Consider the following 26,276-nt stretch of genomic DNA (forward strand, 5'->3'; position numbering starts at 1 on the left):
GACGACTTGCTGTGAGGACTGTCCATCATCCCGCCCCTTTGTCTGGCAGTCACTTCCATTCGAATTTGACTGACTGAGGCAGCCTGAGTTATTTGTAAAGAACAGGCTTTTCATTCATAATTTTAGTAGGGGACAGGGCGCTAATGACTGCGCTTGAATAACTAGGGAATGTGGTATTCAGGGCAGGAAGGAGCGCTACCGCCTGCCAAACGGAGGAAGGAGAGGATGTGGGGGAAAGTGCCGGGCTGCAAAGCCAACGACGGGAGGGTCACACGTGCATACAAATACAAATGGAGTGTTTAAAAGGTGAGAAGATAGAAGCAGGAAGGAGTGCCAGGGGCCTGGAATAGGACTTCATTCACTTTGGGGTTAAGCTACGTGCCAGAGGTTTACAGAATCCGAAGACCTACTGCGTACACAGGAAGTGGGTCTTTTCCTCCATTGTTGGTTCTCTCTGCAAAAACAAAAAAGATAGAAAGAAAAAGAAGGAAAAACAAAAAAGAGGGAGGGAGGAAGAAAGGGGGATAAAAGAGGAAGAAAAAACTAGTGTACACTCTCTGGTATCTGTCACACATTTGGACAAAGAGTTTGCTTCCTGGGGTCTCCAGCTTGGCCACCGAGCCTGGATCCCAAAAAGCTCATCTTTGGGATTTATACTCAGTCTGTGCATGCAAGCAATGGTCCCCAATGACGTTACAGACTTGATGCGTTCAAGGTGCAGAATATGCAAAGGTGTAAGTTTCTGGTTGAATACCGTCAATATTATTAAATGTGGCAGGATTTATTTTTACTGCCTAAATAGTCAAATTGTTGAAGTGCTTTTAAAATGCATGATTTTAGATGCAGACTTGTAGGAATTAAAATGGGAGAGTTGTAGAATTTTGAATCTTTTGTGAATAGCAGAATTAGAGCTGCTCTTTTCAAAATCAGTGTAATTTCAGAACATGCTGATTTCTGCAGTGTCCAGCAAGAAGACGTTTTCAACATTTAGTCAATTAGGACTCATGTCCTTACAGGGTACTTATGGCTACTGGAGCCTTGAGGTCAAAGTTCAGATCTTGGCTATGTGCTTTTCCCTAAGTTCTTAAGTCATAAACAGATTCAATTCATTCATTAAAAATTACTACATCCTTAACAACTATCATTTCATTTTATTCATTTACTTACTATCTAGGCCAGGCTGGCCTCAAACTCCCATCATTCTGTCTCAGCCCCCAGAGTGCTAAGATTATCACACATGTGTCACTACGCTAGTTTGCTTCTCATTTCATTCCCTTCTCACAATCATGCTGCTCTGATCAGTGAGGAAACGGGCATGAAGATACTCTTGTACTTTTTGCCCATTTTTTAAAATTATTTGAGAGAGACACACACAGAGAGAAAATAGGCACACCAGGGCCCCCTTGCCTCTGCAAATGAACTCCAGATACATGTACCACTTTGTACATCTGGCTTTATGTGGGTACTGGGGAACTGAACCTGGGACATCAGGTTTTGTAAGCAAGTGCCTTTAACCTCTGAGCTATCTCTCCAGCCATTCTTGTTCTTTTTAAATATTATTTATTTGCATGTGCATGTGTGTGTGTGTGTGCATGCATGTTTGCATGCCAGGGTCGTGTGCTACTGCAAGTTTGCATCTGGCTTGTACATGGGGGATGGAGAATTGAACCCAGGCTGTCAAGCTTTTCAAGCAAGCATCTTTAACTGGGGACTCAAGTCCCCAGCCCTTTGGTTTTGATTTTTGAGACAGGGCTGACTATAGCTCAGGCTGGCTTTGAACTCATTAGGTACCTGAGAATGGCCTTAAATTCATGATCTTCCAACCTCTGCTTCCAAGTGCTGGGATTATAGATGTGCACTACCATACTCAGTTATTCTAGAACTTTCTGTCCATTTCTACCTCAGTACTCATAAAAACACAAGCCTGTGAACACATTCTTGGTGAATTCTGAAACAAGTCCTAGGTAGATCTTGAAGGCTATATTATTTATTCAATCAGTCATTCATTCACTTACTTTGCTTTACATTCCAAGTATGTGCCGGGCGTGGTGGCGCATGCCTTTAATCCCAGCACTTGGGAGGCAGAGGTAGGAGGATCGCTGTGAGTTCAAGGCCACCCTGAGACTCCATAGTGAATTCCAGGTCAGCTGAGCTAGAGTGAGACCCTACCTCGAAAAACGAAACAAACAAAAGAAAACAAAACCAAGTATGCAAATAAGCCAAAATAAAATTAGATGACCACGTTTGCTGTATAGCTACTTCCCTGGCATATCTTCACACATTGCTGAGTTTTCGCAAACAAAATTAAATAACTTACCCTAAGGGGATGATATTGTATATATGTAAGTAGAAAAACAGATTACTGGAGGTAGAAAGGCCTAAGTGAAGTCAGGGGAAGAGACTAAATAAAGGAAGGGTGGGGAAGGACTAATTGAAATCTAAGAGGATATGAATAAGTCATATGGAAACCTAATTTTTTGAACAGTGGCACATCCAGAAGCCGTAGATTATAACTAGGAAATTTTCAGTGCCAGGGATAGGATACCTTCCACTGAGTTATTGGCCAGGGAGGTCTCTGATGCCCCCAAAACATTACAGGCCATTGCCAAAGCTCTTGGTTTCCCACCAGAAATAGATGGTAAGACCCTATTGCTGAACACTCCACATACTTGGGCTACAAGGTCACTGAGAAATCTTGCTGGGGCTTAGCTGAAAACCTCCTGTGTTGACCAGCTGACAGAAAGCTGGAAAAAGCTGTACTTCATGCAGCTCCATGGGAGAGAGCAAAGTCATCAGTGGAGATAAACAACAGTGGACACTGTAAGCCTTAAGTTGGACCAGACAGGCCAAATGAGCCAATGGGTGCATTAGTGACATATCTGTTATGGAGGAACCAACCACTCTCTAATTGGACTGGAAGCCCGCTCCACAGGAGGGAACACATACCTGGTACTGAAAACCTATGCAGGGGAAGTCCTGAGCCCTAGGAGTATAATGCCTGGTGGTGTCTAGCTAAATGCATGTATTATCCTCACCAAACTGTCCCATAATCACTTCTAATGTTCATACCCATATATTAATGCTACTCTCACTTTTGGTTAGAGAAGCTTCTCTTTTCAGATGGCAATGACCTTGGGATGACTCAGAAGGCACCATAGTGCTGAGAAGAAGTGACAAAAGAGTACTTAGCACTGAAACATCTCCATCCCACCTTCCAAAGCTCAGGGTCCATTGCGGAAGAGGTGGCAGGAAGAATGTAAGAGCCAAAGGAAGGACAGGACTCCTTACAATACACTCTTCCAGACACAGAATGGCCTGGATACCCATGACCTCACAGTGCCTGACACTACCTACACGTGACCAGTAGAATAGGAGGAAAAGAAGATGACATCAAGACAAAAGAGAGACTGATTGGAAGGGGGAAGGGATACAATGATGGAGAGTGGAGTTTTGAAGGGGAAAGTGAGGGAGAGGAAGCTACTAGTATGGTTTATTGTCTATAATTATGGAAGATGTCAATAATAAAAAAAATAAAATAAAGAAAAAACTGTAGTATGAAATATTCTTGTACTTTTGAACTATATTTTTGTGGGGGGGGGAGGGAATATAACTGAATATCCTGTGTTTTTTGTCAGATTCATCATGTACTAACTAAAACTTCATATAGGGTTGGCTTCTGTCAGCAGTATCTCTACTCCTAACAGTGGTCCATCCAACTGGTCCTTGTGAGGATACCCATTAGCAACACAGATTTATTACTTGCAACAACCAAATTCCTTTAGTTCTTTAATGCTAAGTATTTTAGTTCTTAATGCTAAGTACTGGAAAAGTCCATGTCTTATAATCTTGGATGCAAGAAGCTATTCTGAAGGACTGAATACAGCCAAAAGCTATAAACGAAAAGATGGAGATGCATGAGTTTACATTAAAAAATTGAGAATCTTGGGCTGGAGAGATGGCTTAGCAGTTAAGCACTTGCCTGTGAAGCCTAAGGACGCCGGTTCGAGGCTTGACTGCCCAGGACCCACATTAGCCAGATGCACAAGGGGGCGCACACATCTGGAGTTCCTTTGCAGTGCCTGGAGGCTCTGGCGTGCCCATTCTTTATCTACCTCTACCTGCCTCTTTCTCTCTGTGTCTGTCTGTCACTCTCAAATAAATAAATAAATAATTTTAAAAATTGAGAATGTTTTGTATGACAAAACACAAATCAAAACAGTAATAAAAGTAAGTTTGAAAGGTAAATGGAAAGATGAGGAATATTTACATTTTAAAATAAGTTAAGCAAAAATTATTTTTCAGAAACAAGTACTTCAAATCATGGACAAAGGACATAAAGTTGAATTTACAGGGAAAAAAAATGCAAATGCATAATAAATATAAGAGCCGGGCATGGTGGCCCACGCCTTTAATCCCAGCACTTGGGAGGCAGAGGTAGGAGGATCGCCAAGAATTCGAGGCCACCCTGAGACTACATAGTTAATTCCAGGTCAGCCTGGACCAGACTGAGACCCTACTTCAAAAAACCAAAATATAATAATAATAATAATAATAATAATAATAATAATAATAAATAAACAAATAAATAAATATAAGAAAACACATTCAACTTCAAAATAAAAAAAGAAACAAGGAGATAGCAGTTTTGCCAGATAACCACCAATTAAAGTTTAACAAAATTCACTGTTGAACAGACATTAGAAGAAACAAAGAAATATGCAAATATATGTGAACATGCTGATAATCATACTGTATTTTTTTTACAATGAAACAGCCTGTCCCTAAACCTCTAAAGATCTAGAATTTAATGATAAGGAATGCAGAATTTAAAAAGTAAGAGCACACAGGTATCACCCATGAGTGGAATTTTAGCTTCAATAATTTTAATGAGTTGATTTTTTTTTCTAACATATATTTTAGAAAATAAATAGGGCTGGGGAGATGTCTCAGTGAACACATGGGCATGAGTGCCTGAGTTGGGATGCCTAGAACCCATATAAAACAGCTAGATGCTGGACTGGAGAGATGGCCTAGTGGTTAAGGCATTTGCCTGCAAAACCTAAGGACCCAAGTTTGATTCCCCAGTACCATTGTAAACCAGATGCAGAAGGTGGTGCATACATCTGGAGTTTGTTTGCAGTGCATGGTGGCTGTGGTGTGTTCATTCTCTCTCTCTCTCTCCCTCTGTCTCTCAAATAAATAAATATATTTTTTTAAGCTGGTTGCTTTAGCTGGCTTCCTTCATTTCAGCATGTCTATGACAAGATGGAGGCAGAGACGAAGAACCTTCCAGAAGCTTGCAGACTACCTGGCCTAGAGAAGGTAGTGGTTAACAATTATAGACTTCCTCAAACAAGGTGAAAGATGATGACTGACTCCAAATATTGCCCTCTGATTTTAGCACACACACACCCCATGGCACACATGTCCATGCTCATCTGCATGAACATACACACACACGTACAAAAACACACACAAGCATACACACACAAAAGAAAGACAATGAATAAACAAATCCACTTAGCATTTAATAGGGCTTGCATGATAGGGAAAATATAGAGGTCAATGATCTCTGGACAATTCTTGAATATAAAGTACTCAATATAAACTAATGGAAAATGATCCTAAGAAAATAAGCTCAACCCCCCACACACCACCCATGGAACACGATGGAATTTGAAACTTAAAAAAGTAGTAGCTAATAAACACCAGTCACTTAATATGGAATTAGGATTTTCCTTAAAACAAATTGACCATTTATTCAGTAATGTGAGACAGAGAGAAAACTGATTTCAATATAATTTGCACTAAAATTCATAAAGTGAGTAAAATGCAAAACATATTATCTGAAATTTCAGTGACACAAAACTGCACACTTCCCTCTCTTTCACATTGTATTTATCTATATATGCATTTGTTTCTGGGGGGGCAGGGAGTGAGTTGATGGGTTTTTTTGGAGAACTTTTAATATATGAACATACTGTAATTTCATCATATTTTCATCCCATTAAATTCTTTCATATCCTTTCTCCTGCTGCCATCCACTAAGGACCTTTCTCTTTCTAGTTAGTCCTTCCTCTGTTTGCGTTGTTCCATTTCTTCTTTCCTCCTCTGTCCTCCATGCCAAAAGGCTGATGGCCTCAGAACAGTGCAAGTCTTACGAGGGCTTTAACAGCCACGATGGAGTCACACACACCCCTCTGGGTTCATGTCAGGAGAATAAAATTTTTATATACATTTTATTTTTCTTTATTTATTTGAGAGAGAGAGAAAAATATATAGAGAGAATAGGCACGCCAAGGCCTCCAGCCACTGCAAACAAACTCCAAATGTGTGCACCCCCTTGTGCATTTAGTTTATGTGGGTCCTGGGGAATTAAACCTGGGTTCTTTGGCTTTACAGGCAAGCACCTTAACCACTAAGCCATTTCTCCAGCCCGAGAATAGAATTATTTATAAAACCCCTGTTCTACTACTGAAAACAGGCTAAATCCCTTCCAACCCCAGCTGATTGGACTTAAAATAAATGCTGAGCCTTGATGCCAATGACTTCCACACTAATGTCCCTACAGTACTCAGGATGACTGAGAATATTTGGAAATGCTTAGATTTCAGACGTTTCATGATCGACTAATAATATGAAAAGCAGTCAAGAAGACCAAGAATTGAAATGACTATGTTATCAATCTTCTTCAGAAATGGATGTCAAATATAAAAGAAAATGACTTGTTGTATAGTGTCACATTCTAAACAACTCCAAGAATTGTGTTTGTTGTCATTGTCTTAAGCCATGTTTAAATTCAGTTTAAAACATATTTTACCTATTTATTAGAGAGGGAGAAGTATGGGCATGCCAGGGCTTCCTGGCACTGCAAACAAACTCTGGACACATGCACATATGTGGGTATTGGGGAACTGAACCTGGGCCATCAGGCTTAGCAAACAAGTACTTTTAACCACTGAACATCTCCACAGCCCTAAATTCACCTTTAAAGGATTGTAATAACTTAAAATAATGAAATCTCACAGCACTTTAGTACACAATAAAGACCTATACATAATGTAAAGTCAATGAATAATCTTCTCGCACACAGAGAGATTCTAAAACCATTTCAATCACAGGGCCCAGTTCTGAAAACATGCAGCTAAGTGCAGTCTTGGGGAGTTCACCAAATGTGGCAGCCACTCTCATACAAGAAGGAACTTTCGTTATCATGCCTCTTCCCTCCCTCCACGCCCCCTCTTTCTTTCGGTTTCACAATTTCACCTATAGTCCAGGCCAGCCTTAACCTCAATCCTCCTGCCTCAGCCTCCTGAACAGTCGAAACTCTAGGCCATGTACTCTACCAGGTCACATTTCTTTGAATACATAATTCAATGAGTAGACATTCAACCAGAAATAAACATGTCAGCTGTGTAAAGTCCTTTCTTTCTTTCTTTCTTATTTTTTTTTTCCGAGGTAGGGTCTCACCGTAGCCCAGGCGGACCTGGAATTCACTATGGAGTCTCAGGGTGGCCTTGAAACTCAAGGCGATCCTCCCACCTCTGCCTTCTGAGTGCTGGTATTAAAGGGTAAAGTCCTTTCTTTAAAGTGCTTTACTTAATTTGAAAAGGTCCTAGGGAAAACAAAAGTCGATGTATGCTTAAGATTTCTGCAGAACTGAGAATGAGTGACGGCTGAGTGCTCATCGCTGAATGAGGCAACTCTAGCAATCCCCTGCAGCTCGGGGAACACTGCAGAAGAAGGGGCAGAAAGAACAGATGAGGCAGAGTATGAAGAAGAGTACTGTGGAACGCTGTCTTCCCTACAGGAAGTGGCCACTGCATTCATGACTCCAGCGACTTGTGGTTACCTGTGTAAGGCTGCCCAATGTTGGGCCCACCAGCCTCTGTCATGGAGAATCAAAGGAGAAGAGGGACTGGTTGGAAAGGAGATGGGGAGTGAGAGCCAAAAGAAGGCAGTGAAAAGATATGATGATAAAAATATTTAAATATTATCTACATATTTGAAAATTGTCCATAAATAGGTTTCAAAAAATTTCTGCAGAAATACTATTAGTATCTGAACATAGTATAACAGCTATTAAAATTTGCTCTGAATATCTAAGTGCATTTTTAAGTATTTTACTTTACTTATTTAATTTTATATTTATTTATTTATTTATTTTTGTTTTTCGAAGTAGGGTCTCACTCTGGCCCAGGCTGACCTGGAATTCACTACGTAGTCTCAGGGTGGCCTCGAACCCACAATGATCCTCCTACCTCTGCCTCCCGTGCTGGGATTAAAGCCGTGTGCCACCACACCCTGCTAAGTAGTTTATTTATTTATTTTGAGAGAGAGAGAGAGAGAAGAAAAGAAGCAAATAGTGAGAGAATGGGCATGCCAGGGCCTCTAGCTGCTGCAAATGAACTCCAGATACATGCACCACTGTGTGCCACTGGCTTTTTTTTTTTTTTTTTAAATAAATTTGTGTTCTCTTAAACTTTTTGAAAATATGGTGGGGGAAAAAAACCTAATTTTCACAAATTTACTGCCTAATTGAACTGGATCTTCACTGCTGTTTATTGAGAACTTCTTGTACGCTAGGTTTCCTAGATACTTTCTCACCCAATCCTCAGTACAAGTCTTCTCCACCAGGAACTGAGGTTAAAAATTCCACTCCCTTGCTCATTCATCTGACTGAAAAGTCATGTTGGATGGGCTGGAGAGAATGCATAACATTTAAGGCGCTTGCCTGTGAAGCCAAATGAACCAGGTTCCATTCCCCAGTACCCTCATAAGCCAGATGCACAAGGGGTCACATGCATCTGGAGTTCGTTTACAGTGACTAGAGGCCCTGGCACGTCCATTCTTGCTCTGTCTGCTCTCTATATCTCTCTGCTTGCAAATAAATAAATAAAATAAATAATTATTTTGGGGAAAAAAAAGTCATGTTGAAGTCCCATCTATACATCATTTCTTCAGGGCTGTGGATGAAGGAGCAAAATGACTTGGGGAGCTTTGAATATAGTAGAGGCAGCTATGTATGAAAGGATAAGTGAATTACATATGAGGCTTCATTTGAACTTACAAGAAATAAGGGAGGGGTATAGTTGACCTTGTCATAAGGTCAGAAAAAGGAAAGGGGAGACAACTTAGTATCAACATTAGTAACTAAGGTGGATCCCCGGAACCCAAGGTTTTAAAAAAAATAGCTGGGTGGGGTGGCACATGCCTTTGATCCCAGCACTCGGAAGGCAGAGGTAGGAGGATCGCTGTGAGTTTGAGGCCACCCTGAGACTCCATAGTGAATTCCAGGTCAGCCTGGGCTAGAGTGAGACCCTACCTTGAGAAAAAAAAAAAAAAAGGAAAGCCAGGCATGGTGGCATACACCTTTAATCCCAGCACTCAGGAGGCAGAGGTAGGAGGATCGCCATGAGTTCAAGAGTGCCTTATGACTTCATAGGAAATTTCAGGTCAGCCTAGGCTAGGGTGAGACCCTACCTTGAAAAACAAAGAAACAGAAAAAGGGCTGTAGAGATGGCTTAGCAGTTAAGGCCCTTGCCTGTGAAGCCTAAGGACCCAGGTTTGACTCCCTAGGACCCATATGAACCAGATGCACAAGGTGGCGCATGTGTCTGGAGTTCATTTGCAGTGGCTGGAGGTCCTGGGGAACCAATTCTTTCTCTCTCTCTCTCTTCTCTGTCATAAATAAATAAATAATTACATAAACAAACTGTGGTGGCTTTGTGCAATCCTAGCAAGCCTGCCTTGAGATGGGAGGAAGAGAGCTTGCCTGGAGCACTGAGCAACATAAATGAGAAACCCTGCCTCAAAAATAAGGTACAAGGAGCTGGAGAGATGGCTCAGCAGTCAAAGGCACTTGCTTACAAAGCCTGATGGCCTAGGTTCAATTCGTCAGTGCCCCTGTAAAGCCTGATGCACAAAGTGGTGCATGTGTCTGGAGTTTGTTTGCAATGACAAGAGGCGCTGGCATGGCATTCTCTCTTTCTCTCCAAATAAATAATATACAAAAATTTAAAAAATAAACCTACATTGAAAAGCAAACAAACAAAAAAGTGGAAGGCAAGGACCAACCCTTATAAGTTATCCCCTGCCTTGCACATAAGTACCATGGTACACACACGTCTGCACTCACACACACCAAAAATAAATAAATAAGTAAGTTAAATAAAAAGTTTTAAAGATGAATGAAAAAAGCACCAGGCATGGTGTCTTGTGCCTTTAATCCCAGCGTTTGGGAGCTGAGGTATGAGGATCACTGTGAGTTGGAGGCCAACCTGGGGCTACAAAGTGAGTTCCAAGTCAGCCTGGGCTAGACTGAGACCCTATCTCAAAAAAAAAAAAAAAAAAAAAAAAGCTTTTCCAAAAATAGGGCAGTAGGAACTTGAAGGGTAAATAAGAGTTATTAAGGCAAGGGGGGCTGTTGGCAGTACAGCAGAGCTCGCATGTTCATGTTCAAAGGCCCCTGTTGCAAGATGGGGGTACGTTGGAACAACTAAGTAATCTTTAGAGCTGTGGGGCAGAAATGGAAACTTGGAGCTTATGTTGAGCACTGAGATCTTTACCCTGAGAGGAACAAGAAGCCGCAGAGGTTTGCAGTCACACTAGTTCACAGGGCACCAGACTAGCTCAAAGTCCAGATTCCTTAATTCCCAAACCTTTGGAAACGTTACAATATTTGAGCTCAATATTGAGCAGCATTTGTGGTATTTTTGTTTGGTTTGGGATTCTTTTGGGAGGTGGGGATATATACATTACTGAAATTAGAATGATTTTAAACATTTAATTTCAGGGCTAGAGAGATGGCTCAGCAGTTAGGCGCTTGTGTGTGAAGACTAAGGACTCAGGTTCAATTCCCCAGGACCCACATAAGCCAGATGCACAAGGTGGCGCATGAGTCTGGAGTTCATTTGCCGTGGCTAGAAGCCCTTGCACACCCATTCCCTCTATCTGCCTCTCTCCCTGTCTCTCTCGCTCTCTATCTCTCTCTCAAATAAATAAATTTTAAAAGATGCAATTTTAGCCAGGTACATTCCTTTAATCCCAGCACTTGTGAGGCAGAGGTAGGAGGATCACCATGAGTTCGAGGCCAGCCTGAGACTACATAGTGAATTCCAGGTCACTCTGGGCTAGATTGAGACCCTACCTCGAAAAAACAACAACAATAAAACATGTAATTTGTTCATGGATGTGGATGATTTTAATATATTTTAGGACATAATGCAAGTATGTCTTTGCCATTACAAAATAAAATAAGGGGCCATGTATGGTGGTGCACACCTTGAATCCCAGCACTTGGGAGGCAGAGGTAGGAGGATCTCTGAGTTTGAGGCAAACCTGAGAATACAGAGTGAATTCTAGGTCAACCTGGTCTAGAGTGAGACTCTACCTTGAACCCCCTCCCACAAAGAAAACAAAACAAAACAAAACAAGGGACGTTTGCTTGCAAAACCTGACAGCCAGGGTTCGATTCCTCAGCACCTATGTGAAGGCATGCACCCAAAGCCGTGCATGCATCCAGAGTTCATGTGCAGTGGCAGGAGGCTGTGATGAGCCTGTTCTTATTTTCATGAATAAATAAACAAATAAATAAATTTTCCCCAAACAAAACAAGGATGAGAAGTTTATTTCTCAAAATTACAAAGGGGGCCTGAAAAGATGGCATAGCAGCTTAGCGGTTAAGTTGCTTGCTTGCAAAGCCAAAGGACCCAGGTTCAATTCCCTAAGACCCATGTAAGCCAGATGTACAAGGTGGTGCATGCTTCTGGAGTTCATTTGCAGTGGCTGATGGCCCTGGCGTGCCCATTCTCTCTCTTTCTATGTGCCTTTTTTTTTTTTCTCTCTAATAACTAAAGTAAATTATTTTTTTAATTATAAAAGGATTTTCTTATAAAACACAGGCAGCAAAAAAGTGGATATTCCATGTGACTTCATATGTGCTATTTTCACTATTTCTATGACAAATATTTTTGTTTTTATTTATTTATTTCAGAAAGAGAAAGAGCCAGAGAAAGAGGGAGAATAGGTTCACCAGGCCTCTAGCCACTGCAAATGAACTTCAGATGCATGCGCCACCTTGTGCATCTCTGGCTTACATGGGGTATCCTTGATTCTTTCTGGTCAGTTCTTTTCTGCCAATGGATGGAGATGTCCTTGGGTACAAACATGGCCGTGGGTGGAGGAGCATCTCCACATGTAAGGCTATAAACTTGACTCTGGCTCTACTTGTCAGACCACACATGTTACCTGTGAAGCTTCCCTTTCAAGTAGTTTAAAATGTATCCTTGAAAAGTGCTAAATTCCTAATTTCAAGTTATAGTTTGGTACTGTGCATGATTTTTTTGTTGTTGTTTTGTTTTGTTTTTCAAGGTAGGGTCTCACTCTAGCTTAGGCTGACCTGGAATTCACTACATAGTCTTAGGGTGGCCTCGAACTCACAGTGACCCTCCTACCTCTGCCTTCCAATTGCTGAGATTAAAGGCATGTACCACCATGCCCAGATCCTGTGCATGATTTTTAAAATATATTTTTATGTATTATTTATTTGAGAGATGGAAAGAGGCAAATAGAGAGAGAGGATGGGTGTGCTAAGGCCTCCGGCCACTGCAAATGAGCTCCAAATGCATGTGCCACCTTGTGCATCTGGCTTTATGTGGTACTGGTCCTTAGGCTTTTCAGGCAAGTTCCTTAGCCGCTGAGCCATCTTCCCAGCCCCCCTGTTCATGATTTTTATTAGTAATGTGGACATACTTCTTATTTTATTTATATTTTTAGAGAGGGAAAGAGATAGAGAATTGGCATGCCAGGGCCTCAGCCACTGTAATTGAACTTCAGATGCTTGCACCACCTAGTGGGCATGTGCAACCTTGTGCTTGCCTCACCTTTGTGCATCTGGCTAATGTGGGATCTGGAGAGTTGAACATGGGTCCTTAGGCTTCGCTGGCAAGTGCCTTAACCACTAAGCCATCTCTCCAGCCCTAGACATACTTATTTTCTGTTTTTTTCTAAATTATGTTTAGTTTTATTTATTTATTTGAAAGTGACAGAGAAAGAAAGAGGCAGATAGAGAGAGAGAGAGAGAGAATGGGTTTGCCATGGCCTCATAGGCAAGCACTTGACTATTAAGCCATCTCTCCAGCCCCTTTCTGTTTTTTTGACTTAGGGTCTCACTCTAGCCCAGGCTAACCTGAACTTTACTCAGTAGTCTCAGGTTGGCCTTGAACTCATGGTGATCCTCCTACCTCTGCCTCCCAAATGCTGGGAGTTACTACGGAAAGGTTACTACAAGTTCTAGTTAGGGCTATATGGTGAGACACTTCCTCAAAAAAAAAAAGTAAGAAAAGAAAATTGTGAAATGTTTATGAATTGACTTTTCTCTACGTTCTCTACCCACCTGCCAGCCTGTGTGGTAACTTATTTATTAAATGGAGGACTAAGGGACCATGGTGAGGTGATAGCTCAGAAGTTAAAAAGCCTGCTGATCCACATTCAAATTGTTCAGCACCCATATAAAGCCAGATATAAAACACCCCTGTAAAGTGGTACACATGTCTGATGTTTGTATGCAGGCAGGAGAGCCTGGAGTATGCGTGAGCACACACATACACACACACACACACACACACACATGCCAAGATAGATTTTAAAAATAATGATTGTGTTTTCTATACAGACTACTTTCCATTTCCATGAAATTTTCATAAAGATTTAGTTTTTACCCAGATATGTAGCCCATAACTGTAATTCCAGCATTCAGAAGGTAGGAGAATCAGAAGTTCAAGGTCATCCTTGGCTACATAGCAGAGCCTGGGATACATGAGACCTTGAAGAAAATTAAAGAAGAACACCAATTAAAAGAAATTTAAAGTTAGGGCTAGAGAGATGGCTTAGCGGTTAAGGTACTTGCCTTTGAAGTCTAAGGTCCCAGGTTCAATTCTCCAGGTCCCACGTAAGCCAGATGCATATGATGGTGCATGCATCTGGAGTTCATTTGCAGTGGCTAGAGGCCCTGGCATGCCCATTCTCATTCCCTCTCCCTCTCTCTCTCTGTCTCTAATTAATCAGGAAAAAAATCCCTGAAATTTAAAATTAAAAAAAAACTTGCTTCTACATGATTAAGACTTCAAGGATGGAAGATAGCTCAGCGCTTGCCTATTTATAAAGCCGGCCTTGGTCCCATTCCTCAGTACATCCATGTAAAGCTACATGCACAAAGTGCTACAGGTGTCTAGAGCTCATTTGTGGTGGCTGGAGGACTGGGAGAGTCTCCCTCTCTCTCTCTCTCTCTATTTCAATCAACTAAATTATTTTTTTTTTTAAATTAAGACTTTAGAGCAGGTATGGTGGTGGAGACAGAGGTAGCAGGATCACCATGAGTTCAAGGCCAGCCTGAGATTAAAAAAAAAAAATTAAGACTTTAGAAATATCTGCTTAATCATATTCTTTACATCTTTCAATTTATTGAAAACTGGGGTATTTTTTAAAGAATCAGACAGTGAAAATCTGGCTTTGAAATTTAAAAATTAAATAAATAAACATGATATGCTTAAGCCATCGGAGTATTAGGCTCCAAGAATTGTTCTATTTCAATTCCAGGCCCTATAGAATAAACTTCTGGGCAGACGTGATACAGACTGCCTGGATCATTAAGAGGAATCCGTCCTGTAGAGTTACATTCAGTACATCATATTATTAAAAAGCTGTTGTATTTAATGCACCGATATTCCAAGTGATTTTATGTCATTTCAAAACACTTTCTCCCCATGGGAACAAGCTACATACATAAGCAATCATAATCCACTTTCATAGCTGAACGTATTTAGTCTTAACCTGCCACCACAGCTTCAGAGTGCTCAGGATTATGGCATCTGGACCATTAAGAATAACTACATCATCTCTAGAGACCAATTTGAACTTCCTGTGCCCTTTTGACCAAGTGTTTACATTAAGGGAAGTATCAAACTAGAATAGCCACCTGTGTGCCTGTAACTCCATCCTTCAGGAGACGGAGGCAGGAGGATTGCTGACAAGTTTAAAGCCAGCTTGTTCTACATAGTGAGTTTCATACCAGCAGGGTTTCATAGTGAGACAGTCTCATAAAACAACCAGAAAAACTTTAAAAAACTAAAATATCCTATGTATTCAGAAGCTAAAATCTTCCTACTGACATTAAACATGACTAGTAATATCTAAAGACTAATCAATTCATGATTTTCTTTTCTAGGAGGCTTTCAGAACAAAGAAGATCAAATGCTAAAAAACACATAGAACAACAAACCCAAGGCTATTGAGAGAAAGCCAAAGCAAGAATGCAGTGTTCACTGATTAGATCTCTCCAGCACATGCAGCCCCACAAAGGAAAAAGTTTGATCTTTGGGTCAAAGGACAAATATGTTAAACAAAAAAAATGAGAAAAGCTCATGTTGGCAGGCAGCAAATATCTTTTCCTGCCATGTTACAGAATTCCAACCGACATCTGACTTTGCATAGATTGTGGTAATAATATGCACAGCAGGTAGCAGGAAAATTCACCCACTAGCCAATGGAAACTATAGGTGGGTTTCAGCTCAATACTAGACCTCTCAAAAACACCAGACTCGCAGGAGCCTCAGCCTCAAGGTCACTCAGCAATGCCACTCCTCTTACAGGAGGATAACCCCAGATCTTTCCCGGAGTCTACTTAGAGATAAAGGTGGACAGCAGCAAAGAAGGTTAGATGCAGAGATAAACTGCTTCCAGTGCTCCAAGCTATCTAGATAAGACCTCAAGTCCTCTATTTTGAATTCCTTTGCACCTTTATTGCAGCCACTCCCGATTCTCCTCCTAGAGGCATTATCAACAGAATGTGAGGAATCAAAGCAATTCAAAATCTGAAATGATAACAGTCACAGTCCTACTAACAATAAAGAAGTTTCTGGGAAGAATACTTGCTTGAATAAATTTTACTATCCGCGTCAGAGCTTGATGACACATGCCATTATTCCCAACACTTGGGAGGCAGAGGTAGGAGGAACACCGTGAGTTCCGAGGCCACCCTGAGACTACATAAATAAATTCCAGGTCAGCCTGGGCAAAAGGAAACCCTACCTCAAAAACAAAACAAAACAAAGAAACAAAACAAAAACCTGAAAGCCCCAAATAGTCACTCCTGGAAACAGGATAGGCTCTGTACTATCTTTAAATGTGAACACATAAAAACATTGCTTTGGTAATAGAAGTGATAAAAAATGCCCAAGTAATCATTAGCTGGGTCTCAAGAGTCCATCATACCTTGTATGGTTTCTCATAGGTTACTGAAAAGAGGACTTCTCCCTTGGAAGGGTGAGTGGTTTGCACAACAAGCTTGAAACTACACTGATCTGTTTAAGAGTACATCTTCCCGTCACGACCAAAATAAAAACCAAAGTTTAGACTTGCTGGCAAATGCCAGCCTAAACCCATGGCTTGTCCTCACCCAATACAATTCCAGGCAAAGAAACGTGCCCATGCTGTCTCTACTGCTGCCTTCTGCCAAACGTTGGAAAAGGCAATATTCACATGTTTTATATTATCTAATTAAAAACAAACAACAACAAAGCAAACCGGGCACATCCCTTTAGTCACAGTACTCCAGGCTAGGTAGGAGGAATGCTGTAAGTTCAAGGCCAGTGAGTACTCCCAGCTTCCCAGGATCACTGTGAATTTGAGTCCAGCACAGACTGCAGAGTGAGTTCCAGGTCAGCCTGAGATAGAGTGAGACCACACTTGGAAAATATAAAAAAAAAGGGGGAAGATTCTAGTTATGAAATGAAGTACATACAAAGAAATGGAATCCCAAGTGTATGACAGTTATGCTCCACAGGTAGGACTGGAAGAGTAGATTACTTGATGAATCTTAGGAAGTGTGCATTGGTGCAACGTGTATTTGGAGTTATTCGGGATTTAATAAGTGGAGAAACGTACGCTTGTATCAGGGTTCTCTTTTGGGAACTTTCCACAACACTGATGGACAGGGGCTCCTTTGTGAGGTTTTGCAGAGCTCTACAGCTCTAGAGTATCTGTCACAATTAATACCAATTTTTAATTTCTGAATGTAACACGCTAATCAATCTGGAGGCCAATAGTTGCATCAAACATCTCATTGTGAATGCGCGGTGCCGACATAATCTCTTTGGAGGCACAGTATGGTATCTTCAATGGTTGGAAAACAATATGACACTAAATAACTAAAGCCTGAGGAATAATTAGAAAGAATCCCAACAGATTCTTATATTTACTTTTCCTTAAGTAACAGATTAAATGTTTTTCCAATCAACAAAGTGGAAGATATGGGGGGAAAGAGAAAAAAAAGAGAACAAGATAATTACCTAAGGTTCTCTTAGTTTGCGGAAGATAAACATAAATTCCTAGATTCCTCTCCACTGACTCACTAAACACATAAGGTGCTCTGACCAGCCGGAACTTCCTGATTTAAATTCCATTTTATGCTTTGATGCCTAATGACGTCTTCGCAGTACCCGTGCTGCAGCCCGGGTACCAATGTGTCCCCAGAAGCTGTCACCGGGCGCAGAGGGGTTTGAGGAGCAGGTGTCTCTCTCGCCAGCTCGGCTCCAACAACTTGCAGGCCTGGCCCCAGGGGTTCTTTCCACACCAGCCTTGCACAACCAACAATGCCTTTGACCCCCACCCCCCCCCAGCTCCTCCCCTTGGGTAAAAGCTGAGATTCTTCTGAACCCAAGTACTCATCTCGCGTTCAAGTCGACACGCGGTGGCAAGGAAAGCTACTACACGTGGCGTTTTCTTGTTATTATTAATAATAATTACTATACATATTTGTGGATGCCAATGCCAATCTGAAGGCCACCCCTTCAAGTGAGCAGAATGCGGCTGCTGCTGCTGGAAGCGCTGCGGCCCGCGCCGGGCGCGCGCGCCCCCTGCTGGCCGGACTCCGTGAGCGCAGCGGCGCCTGAGCTCGCTGCAGGCTCGGGGTCCGGACGACCAGCGAGCGGCCGGAGAGGGCCAGTGGTCCCCCGGCCCCAAGCCCCTAGGGTCGCGGCAGAGGCGGCCTGCCGAAGACGTAGCCTAGGCTACCCTCACCCGGAGGGTGAGAGGCGGGGGAATGTCGCTCAGCGCCCGGAAATAACGCATGCCACTTCCCCTGCCATGTCTAGTTCCAAACCCGGGAAACATGGAGAGAGGAGGGCAGGGCGAGAGCGCTGCGAGGCCCCGAGCACGCCCGGGGACTTGGGAAAGCCAGCTCGGGCCCGGGCAGCAGCCAGGGGGTGGACTCGAGCTGGAAGAACTCAGCACATCGTCCTAGTACCTCACCCCGCATGGCGCAAGGTCGCAGGTGCTGTGCGGGAATTTTGATCTTACCAGCAGGTACTTCCCTATAAAGTCAAAGCATGCTGGAAGTCACTAGATCAGGCTGCAAACACTAGCTGTGTGCCCTCCTAATAAAAGACATGTAGAATATAATGCACTTTAATATCCCCCTCAAAGCGGTGCAGTGCACATATGTACTTTGTATTTTATTTTTTTAAGTGGGTAAATACAGTCCACTTCTAACATGGACAACGGGGGAGGGGCTTCTTGAGGAATATTCTAAGTGATCGTGGAAAAGGAAACATGACGCTTCTTTTATTTATGGTTTCGCCAAGGAGGAATTCTGCCTGGGAACAGTAAGTCTTCCCTCCCTCCCCCTCCATTTCGGAAGTTCATGATGTCGCCCTGAGTAATCGCGTGGGCTATTACGGAATTACTTTAACAGGCTAACAGTTTTTTTTTTTTTTAAGTTCACGAAAAAACAACCTCCCATGTGTAGGTAATTCGCCTAAAAAATAAAATTCGAATAAACCGAGGAAGTACAAGTTGACCCAACCCAAAAGGCAGAGGGCGATGGGGGCCTTGAAACCCGAATCTGCATTCCGTTCCGCCCGTGCAAGGCTCGGAGGTGTGGGGGAGGCGGGCTGTGCTGGTGCCTGGTGTATAATCGGGTTAATCCAGTAGACAAAGAATAAACCAATAGCCCTCCCACCTCACTTCCCGCTCCCCTTCCCCTCCTCCCAGGGCGCGGGGCGGAGGTGGGTGGGTGGGTGGGTGGGGGTGAGGGAAGAGACCCGACCAGGGAAGGGAGGGCATCGACCCATGGATTCCGCATCCAGTCGAAAAGCTGAAAGTCGGTTTTACGGCTACGGCCAGGATGAGTTTGAAAAACACGCCTGTGCCCTTTTTCCCCCGGTGGGGACGAGGAGAAATCCCCCACCCCTCCCCACCCCCGCCAACTGCCCAAGTCAGCGCCAGGCTCGGTCCTGGGGTGGGGGGTGGGAGTGGGGCGGTGGGGTGGAGAGCTTTAAGGTCAGTGTTTCCCTTGCAAGTAGCCGCAGTGACCTGGCGGCGGCCGGGCCCGCAGGCGCCCCGCGTGACGGCGCCCGGGCTGGCGGGCAGCGGCGGCCGGGACGCGCGGGGCGGCGCGGTTGCCCTTTTGAATGCCTCCTGCGGCTCGGAGCGCTGGCGGGCGCTGGAGCGCGAGTGAATGTAGCCCCGCGGAGCCAATGAGCTGGGACCGGATGCGATATATCCTCTGGGACAACAACTGCTCTGTTCCGCCTCGGATCCACATGACGCCATTTACTGCTGCCGCGGCCGCCGCACAGCTCCCTGCCTCCTCCTCCTCCTCCTTCTCCTCCTCCTCCTCCTCCGGAAAGGCGAGGGCGCAGGCCAACGGCGAGCCCCCCCCCCCCCCCCCCCGGCCGGGCCCCAGACCCTCCTCCTCCTCCTCCTCCTCCTCTTCCTCCTCCCCCTCCTCCTCCGCACCCACCGCCCCCGCCTCGGCCTCGCTGCCGCGCCTCCACAACGCCCAGTCTGCACGGCCCAGAGCTGCGCGCCGCAGCGCCCGCGGACGACAGGGGCCGGCGGAGCGCTCTGCGCCCAGGCCCCCGCGCCGCCCGGCCCGGCCCGGCTCGGCTCGCGGCTCCGCGGCTTCCTCCTCCTCCTCCTCCTCCTCCTCCTCCTCCCCAGCCCGGTCTCCAGCAGCACCGCGCGCGAGCGCGCCGCCTCCGCACCGCACCGCCGGGCCATCTGCCTTTTTAGCCTCTTTGTAAGGCCGGTTCTTTGCTCATTCGTTCAGCAGCCAGGAAAAAAAAATTATATATATATATATATATATAGTAATAATAAAAGAAAGAAACTCGCCGTTGGCGCTTCGGCCTCTTGTTCATTGAGAAAAAGAGAGAGGAGAGGAAATACTCCGCGTGCGCTTCTGGAACGGGGGTCGTCTCTAAGCCCCGAATCCCGGAGTGTTCCACCAGGAGTTTGGCTCTGAATCCCCTCACACCCCCCCCCTACACACACACATCCCCGCGGCCTTTTTTTTTTTCTTTTTTTTTTTTAAACTCCACTTCGCCGATCGCTCGCAAGTCGGACCGAAGCAAGAGTTTGGAAAAGCAAGAAAAGGGAAAAACTTTGCATCGGCTCTTGGATTTATTTGCACATCGCAAGAAGAAGAAGAGAATCCAAAAAGGAGAGAGGGGTTGGTGCAAAGCCGCGACCACGGTGAGACGCGTTTGACTTCTTCCCCGCCCGCCCGGTGCCCGTGGCCGGCAGCGCATGGGGGGGAGGGGGCATGGAGTAGGTGCAGCCGGGGCTGCTGCCCAATGGTGTACCCCTCCTCTTCCCCTGACCCCCGTGCGGATCCGGGAGCTGCCCTCCCTCTTATCTGCCTCGCCCGCAGGGTATGGGTTTGGCCTGCCTTGCCAAGGGCTGCGGGTTGCCCCCTCTGCAGTGTTCCCAACCTGCGTCCCCGCGCCCCCAAAGAGGGGCAAGCTAGGGGCGGTGGACGGCTGGCCGGGATTCTGCTTCCACCCCGGGTCTAGGCGGCCAAATCGGTCCCTGGGAGCCCGAGAGGGAAGGAAAGAGAAACTTTGTGCCTTTTCAGGTCGAGGTCGCGGGCGCTCGTTGGCTGACCTGTGCAGAGTTCTGGGAGAAGCTCGGCGGCCGGGGCTCCGGAGGGGCTGGGAGCCGGGCTGGAGCGGGGCACCCCGCGGGGGAGAGCCCGGCCGCGAGTCCCCGCCTCTGCCCGGGGTGGACAGTCTAGCCTGGTGCGGGTGGGAGCGTCGCCCAGCCTGGCGCCGGGGCTCTGCGGTTCGGAAGTGCAGCTTTCTCTTTTTTCCGTTCTTCGTGGTCGGCCTAGGTCACGCTTTTTTTTTTTTTTTAAATATTTACTTATTTTTGGAAGCTTGGGCTGAACTAGTACAGGAAGAAAGTCGTCAAGTGGTCACGATCTCTTTCCATTACCTGAAAGTAGGTGGCAAAAGAGGCCGGGGTTTGTTTTGTTTTCTATCTCTTTTGTGTTATTGCTGTTTTTTTTTTTCCTTTTTCCTTTTTTTTTTTTTTTTTACAAAGCGGTTTCTGTGTCGGTTTGCCCCACCCTAGTGCTGAAGTCCTTCCCACCTAATCCTTACTCTGATCACACACTGTTCTTAATGGGGGTTTCTAAGCGCTCTGAGAAGGGAGAGGAACTGGGAGAGCGCAGAGGGGTGTGGTGGGGGCTGCGAAGCAAGATGCCAAGAATGAACAGAAATCACTTCCCTCCCAAAGATGCAGCTTTCCATTGCAAACACGGGAAGTTTCCAGCCCAGAAACCTGGGTCTTGCACGCCTGTTGTGCATGTTTTTTTTGGGGGGGGGCCTCTGGATAAAGCCATTTTTCTTTTACACACACACACACACACACGCATATCTCCTCCCCTCCTGGATCTAAAAGGAGATAGGTGTGTGCAAGGTTACAGGCTCACGTAGCCCCGTGCACGGCGGCGGAGTCGCTGTGCGCGTGGGGTAGACAGACCTCTGTCCCCGATGTGAGTCCCTTGTCCCGGCTTTCTTCCCCGGGGCGTCGGGTTTGCAGGCTTGTTCTGGATGGTACTGGGCCTTTGCAGAAACTCCTTGTGGTGACCTTGCTTGCGGTGGGGGTGTTGGAGTGGCTCCCCCTCTTGGGGCTGGGCGGCAGTTCTCTTGCTGGAGTTGGAGGAGGCGGGGGTAAGTGTGCTTGTGCGTTTCACGACACGTCCCCTTCCCAGGCGCCCGCTCCCCCCCCCCCCCCCACCGCCCGGGTGTGCGTCTGGGGACTGTGCTGGGGCCGTAGCCTGGCCCCTGGACAGCGTCAGTCCGCCCGCAGAGAAGTCGTCGTCCCCGTTTCCCCCCTCCTCCCGCTTCTGGCTGAGTCCCACCTGCTGGGGACGGTGTGGGGGCGCTGATCGCGCGGATAAGCCGAGGGGAAGTCTTGAGCGGCGTAGTCTTGTCTGTCTTCCTGCTGGAGGTGAGCTGATCCGGTTTCCAGTTCTGAATCGGGCATTTGTCCTGACACCTGTCTTGTTCTCTGTGGCTCTCGGTTTCTCTTTACTTTTCTTTTTTCTTTTTTTTTTTTTCTTCCCAAAAAGCAGAGATTGGATAAAAGTCCACTTCTGCCTATTTTTGCTTTCTATTTTCATGTAAGCTTGGGATGTGGAGTGGATCTTTTTCAGCTCTTAAGGATGACTGTAATTTAGGCATTTCTTAACAGAAGGCTAGATTTCAAGTGTCACACTTGAATTTTAACTTCTGTGACGACGAGTTGGTTTCTGTGCTCAGCTGTTTTTCAAAATGGGAAAATGGGGGTTTTTGACATGCTTTCCTAAAAGGCAGGGAGAACAACTTTTGAGCTATAGAATCTAGGACTGGAATCATAGGTCATCATTCTATAGAATATTTGATTATGTCTATTGAAATTTAAAGTAAATTTCTTGTAGCTTGTTCTGCAAGTTTGAGTTCGTGCATTGGTGTTCATGTGTTTTTAATAGGACTTGAAATAACTCTTATTCTTAAATGTTGCAAACCTTGTCATTGCTGGAGAAATGCACCCCTTTTTTGCATGTCATAGTCATGCATTGTACAGAATAAATAAGTCACGGTGCAAATTGGTAAGGTAAAAGCAGGGTTACAGAACCCACACAGATTTTCCTAGGCTGTATTTATTGGCATTTTGTGGTGAAAGTGATCATGACAAAATTAAACCTATTTGGGATTTTGAAGACTTGTGAACACTTTTACAAGTAAGTTCCAAGGTTACTGTCTTGGAGTTTCTACATTGAGCCTGAACCTTCCAATTGCATCCTTACTTCAGTAAGGGATTGTTGCTTAAGTGAATCAGAAGATAAGCTCTGTGTCACTGTGCATCAAGGAATTGCAGAATTGGTAGTTCCCCTGCCACAGCTCTTTACTTTCTCATCCCTGCCTTGAGTCACGTAGGTGAGGTGGTTTTCAGCTCAGCTGCCACTGCATTGCGTGTTCTGTTTCTGTGAGGGATGTGGGCAGTGAAGAGTCAACTCTGGTGGGTGGAGAGTGGGAAGTCGCAGAGTGTAAACCGTTTTCTTTCCTCTTGGTTTCCCCAGGAGTTCAGATGTGTTCTAAGCCTGCTGGAGTGAACACACTGCCAAGACCTGATGGAGGCCAGAGCTCAGAGTGGCAACGGGTCGCAGCCTTTGCTGCAGGCGCCCCATGACAGTGGCAGGCAGCGTGGTGAGCCAGACCCCAGAGATGCCCTCGCCCAGCAGGTACATGTGTTATCTCTGGATCAGATCAGAGCCATCCGAAACACCAATGAGTACACTGAGGGACCTACTGTGCTCCCGAGACCTGGGCTCAAGACTGCTCCTCGCCCCTCCAGCCAGCACAAGCATGAGAGACTCCACAGTCTGCCAGAGCACCGGCAACCCCCCAGGCCTCAGCACCCACAGGTCCATTCTTCTACAAGGGCCCCTCTGTCCAGGTCCATCAGCATGGTCAGCTCAGGGTCACGGAGCAGTCCAAGGACAAGTACCAGCAGCAGTTCCTCGGAACAGAGGTTGTTAGGACCATCCTTCTCCCCTGGGCTCGTTGCTGATGGCATAATCCGGGTGCAGCCTAAGTCGGAGCTCAAGCCGGGTGAGCTGAAACCACTGAGCAAGGAAGACTTGGGTCTGCACGCCTACCGGTGCGAGGACTGCGGCAAGTGCAAGTGTAAGGAGTGCACCTACCCGAGGCCACTGCCATCAGACTGGATCTGTGACAAGCAGTGCCTTTGCTCGGCCCAGAACGTCATTGACTATGGGACTTGTGTGTGCTGTGTGAAAGGCGTCTTCTACCACTGCTCCAACGACGATGAGGACAACTGTGCTGACAACCCCTGTTCCTGCAGCCAGTCTCACTGTTGTACACGATGGTCCGCCATGGGTGTCATGTCCCTCTTTTTGCCTTGTTTATGGTGTTACCTTCCAGCCAAGGGTTGCCTTAAATTGTGCCAGGGGTGTTATGACCGGGTGAATAGGCCTGGGTGCCGTTGTAAAAACTCTAACACAGTTTGCTGCAAGGTTCCCACTGTCCCCCCCAGGAACTTTGAGAAACCATCATAGCATTATTAATCAGGAATAGTACAGTAATAAGGATTGTGTTCCTTTTTTTTTTTTTTATTTTTAACACACATATGCAACCAACTAAACAGTTGTAATCTTGGCACTGTTAATAGAGGGTTGGGGTAAATTTGCTGTTTGCAGTGAGATGCTTTTATTGTCCGTGTGCCATTTTAACTGATGTGCTTGTTAGAACTCAGCTAATGGAGCAGAGGAAGGGAGACAAAACTTGGGAGACCCATATATTGCATAAGCTAAAGCAACAAGACACTCCTAGGCGAACTTCTTTTGTTGTTGTTTGTGAATAGTTCTTGCAAAATTTGTAAATTAGTAAATGACATTTTTCCATTGTTTTCTCCAGAGATAATGTGCTATATTTTTGTATATACAATAATATTTGCAACTGTGAAAAACATACGGCCTGGCACGGTCACACAATATTATACTAATATGTTGTACATTCGGAAGAATGTGAATCAATCATTATGTTTTTTAGATTGTATTTTGCCTTACAAGAAGCCTTTATTGTAAGACTGATTTCCCTTTGGACTTCATGTATATTGTACAGTTACAGTAAAATTCAACCTTTATTTTCTAATTTTTTTCAACATATTGTTTAGTGTAAAGAATATTTATTTGAAGTTTTATTATTTTATAAAAAAGAATATTTATTTTAAGAGGCATCTTATAAATTTTGCCCCTTTTATGAGGACATGATAGTTGCTGCAAATGAGGGGGTTACAGATGCATATGTTCAATATAAAATAGAAAATATATTAACGTTTGAAATTAAACAGCTTGTTTTATCTTCTTTCACCTGTTTGTTTATTTCAAATGAAAGAAAGCATAACTCATGGTGAGGCCTTTTAAATGAAAGAGTTTCCTTGAGCTCTGAGATTCCTTTTATGTGAACACTGCTTTCAAGCAAACTTGATTTTCAGAGATCACACTGCCCATCAAGAAATGAAATGACTGAATATTTGATTCTGGGTTGCATTAATCATAGCAGAGCTTGGCTGTGCCATTGGCCTATTTTTCCCTGTGTTTTGGTAGACTTGCTAACATGGTCTTGTTCAAGGTGGTTTGGTTTGATTGTTTTCCCATATTTTATTTATGTATTTGATATATAGAAAGAATGGGCACACCAGGGCCTCTAGCCACTGCTTACGAACTCCAAACTCATTTGCCACCTTGTGCATCTGGCTTTATGTGGGTATTGGGGAATCAAACCGGTGTCCTTGGGCTTTGCAGGCAAGCACCTTATGAAGCCATCCCTCCAGCCCATGGTTTAATTTTGAGCTTACTGAGGCAACTATCTGAAAAGATTAACAATTAGTTTTTTGGGGGGTGGTGTTTTGAGGTAGGGTCTCACTCTAGCTCAGGCTGACCTGGAATTCACTATGTAGTCTTAGGTTGGCCTCGAACTCACAGTGATCCTTCTAACTCTGCCTCCCAAGTGCTGGGATTAAAGGCGTGCACCACCACGCCCGGCTTAGATATTTTTCTAATGCGCAGTATTACCAATAATGTCATGAAGGTATTGAAAACCAGAGGAATAGTTTGTTCAACAGAATTGAACATGGAGCTTGCATATGCCCTGACTTACCTTGTAATTGGGGCAGAATATTTCCTTGGCTTGGCTGATCATGACTGTCTTTTCTAGTGTATTTGGTTTTGAACTAGTTCATCACAACCACACCAAATACCTTATTAAAAAAGAGGAAAAATGTAACTTAAGTACAGTTTTCTTCCTCTATTGGCCATGTTATTAAAGCCCAAGTATGCCACCTTACATCCCTGACCTACTGAATCAAGTTAGTTATAAAGTTATAACTATGTTTTAAATTTTTATTTACATTTAAAATTTTTATTA

At 44.6% G+C, this 26,276-nt stretch overlaps 1 protein-coding gene and 1 long non-coding RNA gene across 2 annotated transcripts; one reads left to right on the forward strand and one right to left on the reverse strand.

Moving 5' to 3' along the window:
* The first annotated feature begins 19,994 nt into the window (after positions 1 to 19,994).
* Spry2 (sprouty RTK signaling antagonist 2) lies at positions 19,995 to 25,216 on the forward strand. Its single transcript, XM_004651039.2, has 2 exons — positions 19,995 to 20,535; positions 23,408 to 25,216. The coding sequence occupies exon 2, from the start codon at positions 23,459 to 23,461 to the stop codon at positions 24,404 to 24,406; it is 948 nt and encodes a 315-aa protein (XP_004651096.1). The 5' UTR covers positions 19,995 to 20,535; positions 23,408 to 23,458; the 3' UTR covers positions 24,407 to 25,216.
* LOC123459571 lies at positions 21,196 to 22,070 on the reverse strand. Its single transcript, XR_006636341.1, has 2 exons — positions 21,826 to 22,070; positions 21,196 to 21,276 (listed from the first exon to the last, which is right to left on the reverse strand). It is a non-coding gene; the product is annotated as an uncharacterized LOC123459571 (long non-coding RNA).
* Positions 25,217 to 26,276: the final 1,060 nt, after the last annotated feature.

This window comes from Jaculus jaculus, chromosome 3 (genome assembly GCF_020740685.1).
Source record: "Jaculus jaculus isolate mJacJac1 chromosome 3, mJacJac1.mat.Y.cur, whole genome shotgun sequence".
NCBI classification, from domain to species: domain Eukaryota; kingdom Metazoa; phylum Chordata; class Mammalia; order Rodentia; family Dipodidae; genus Jaculus; species Jaculus jaculus.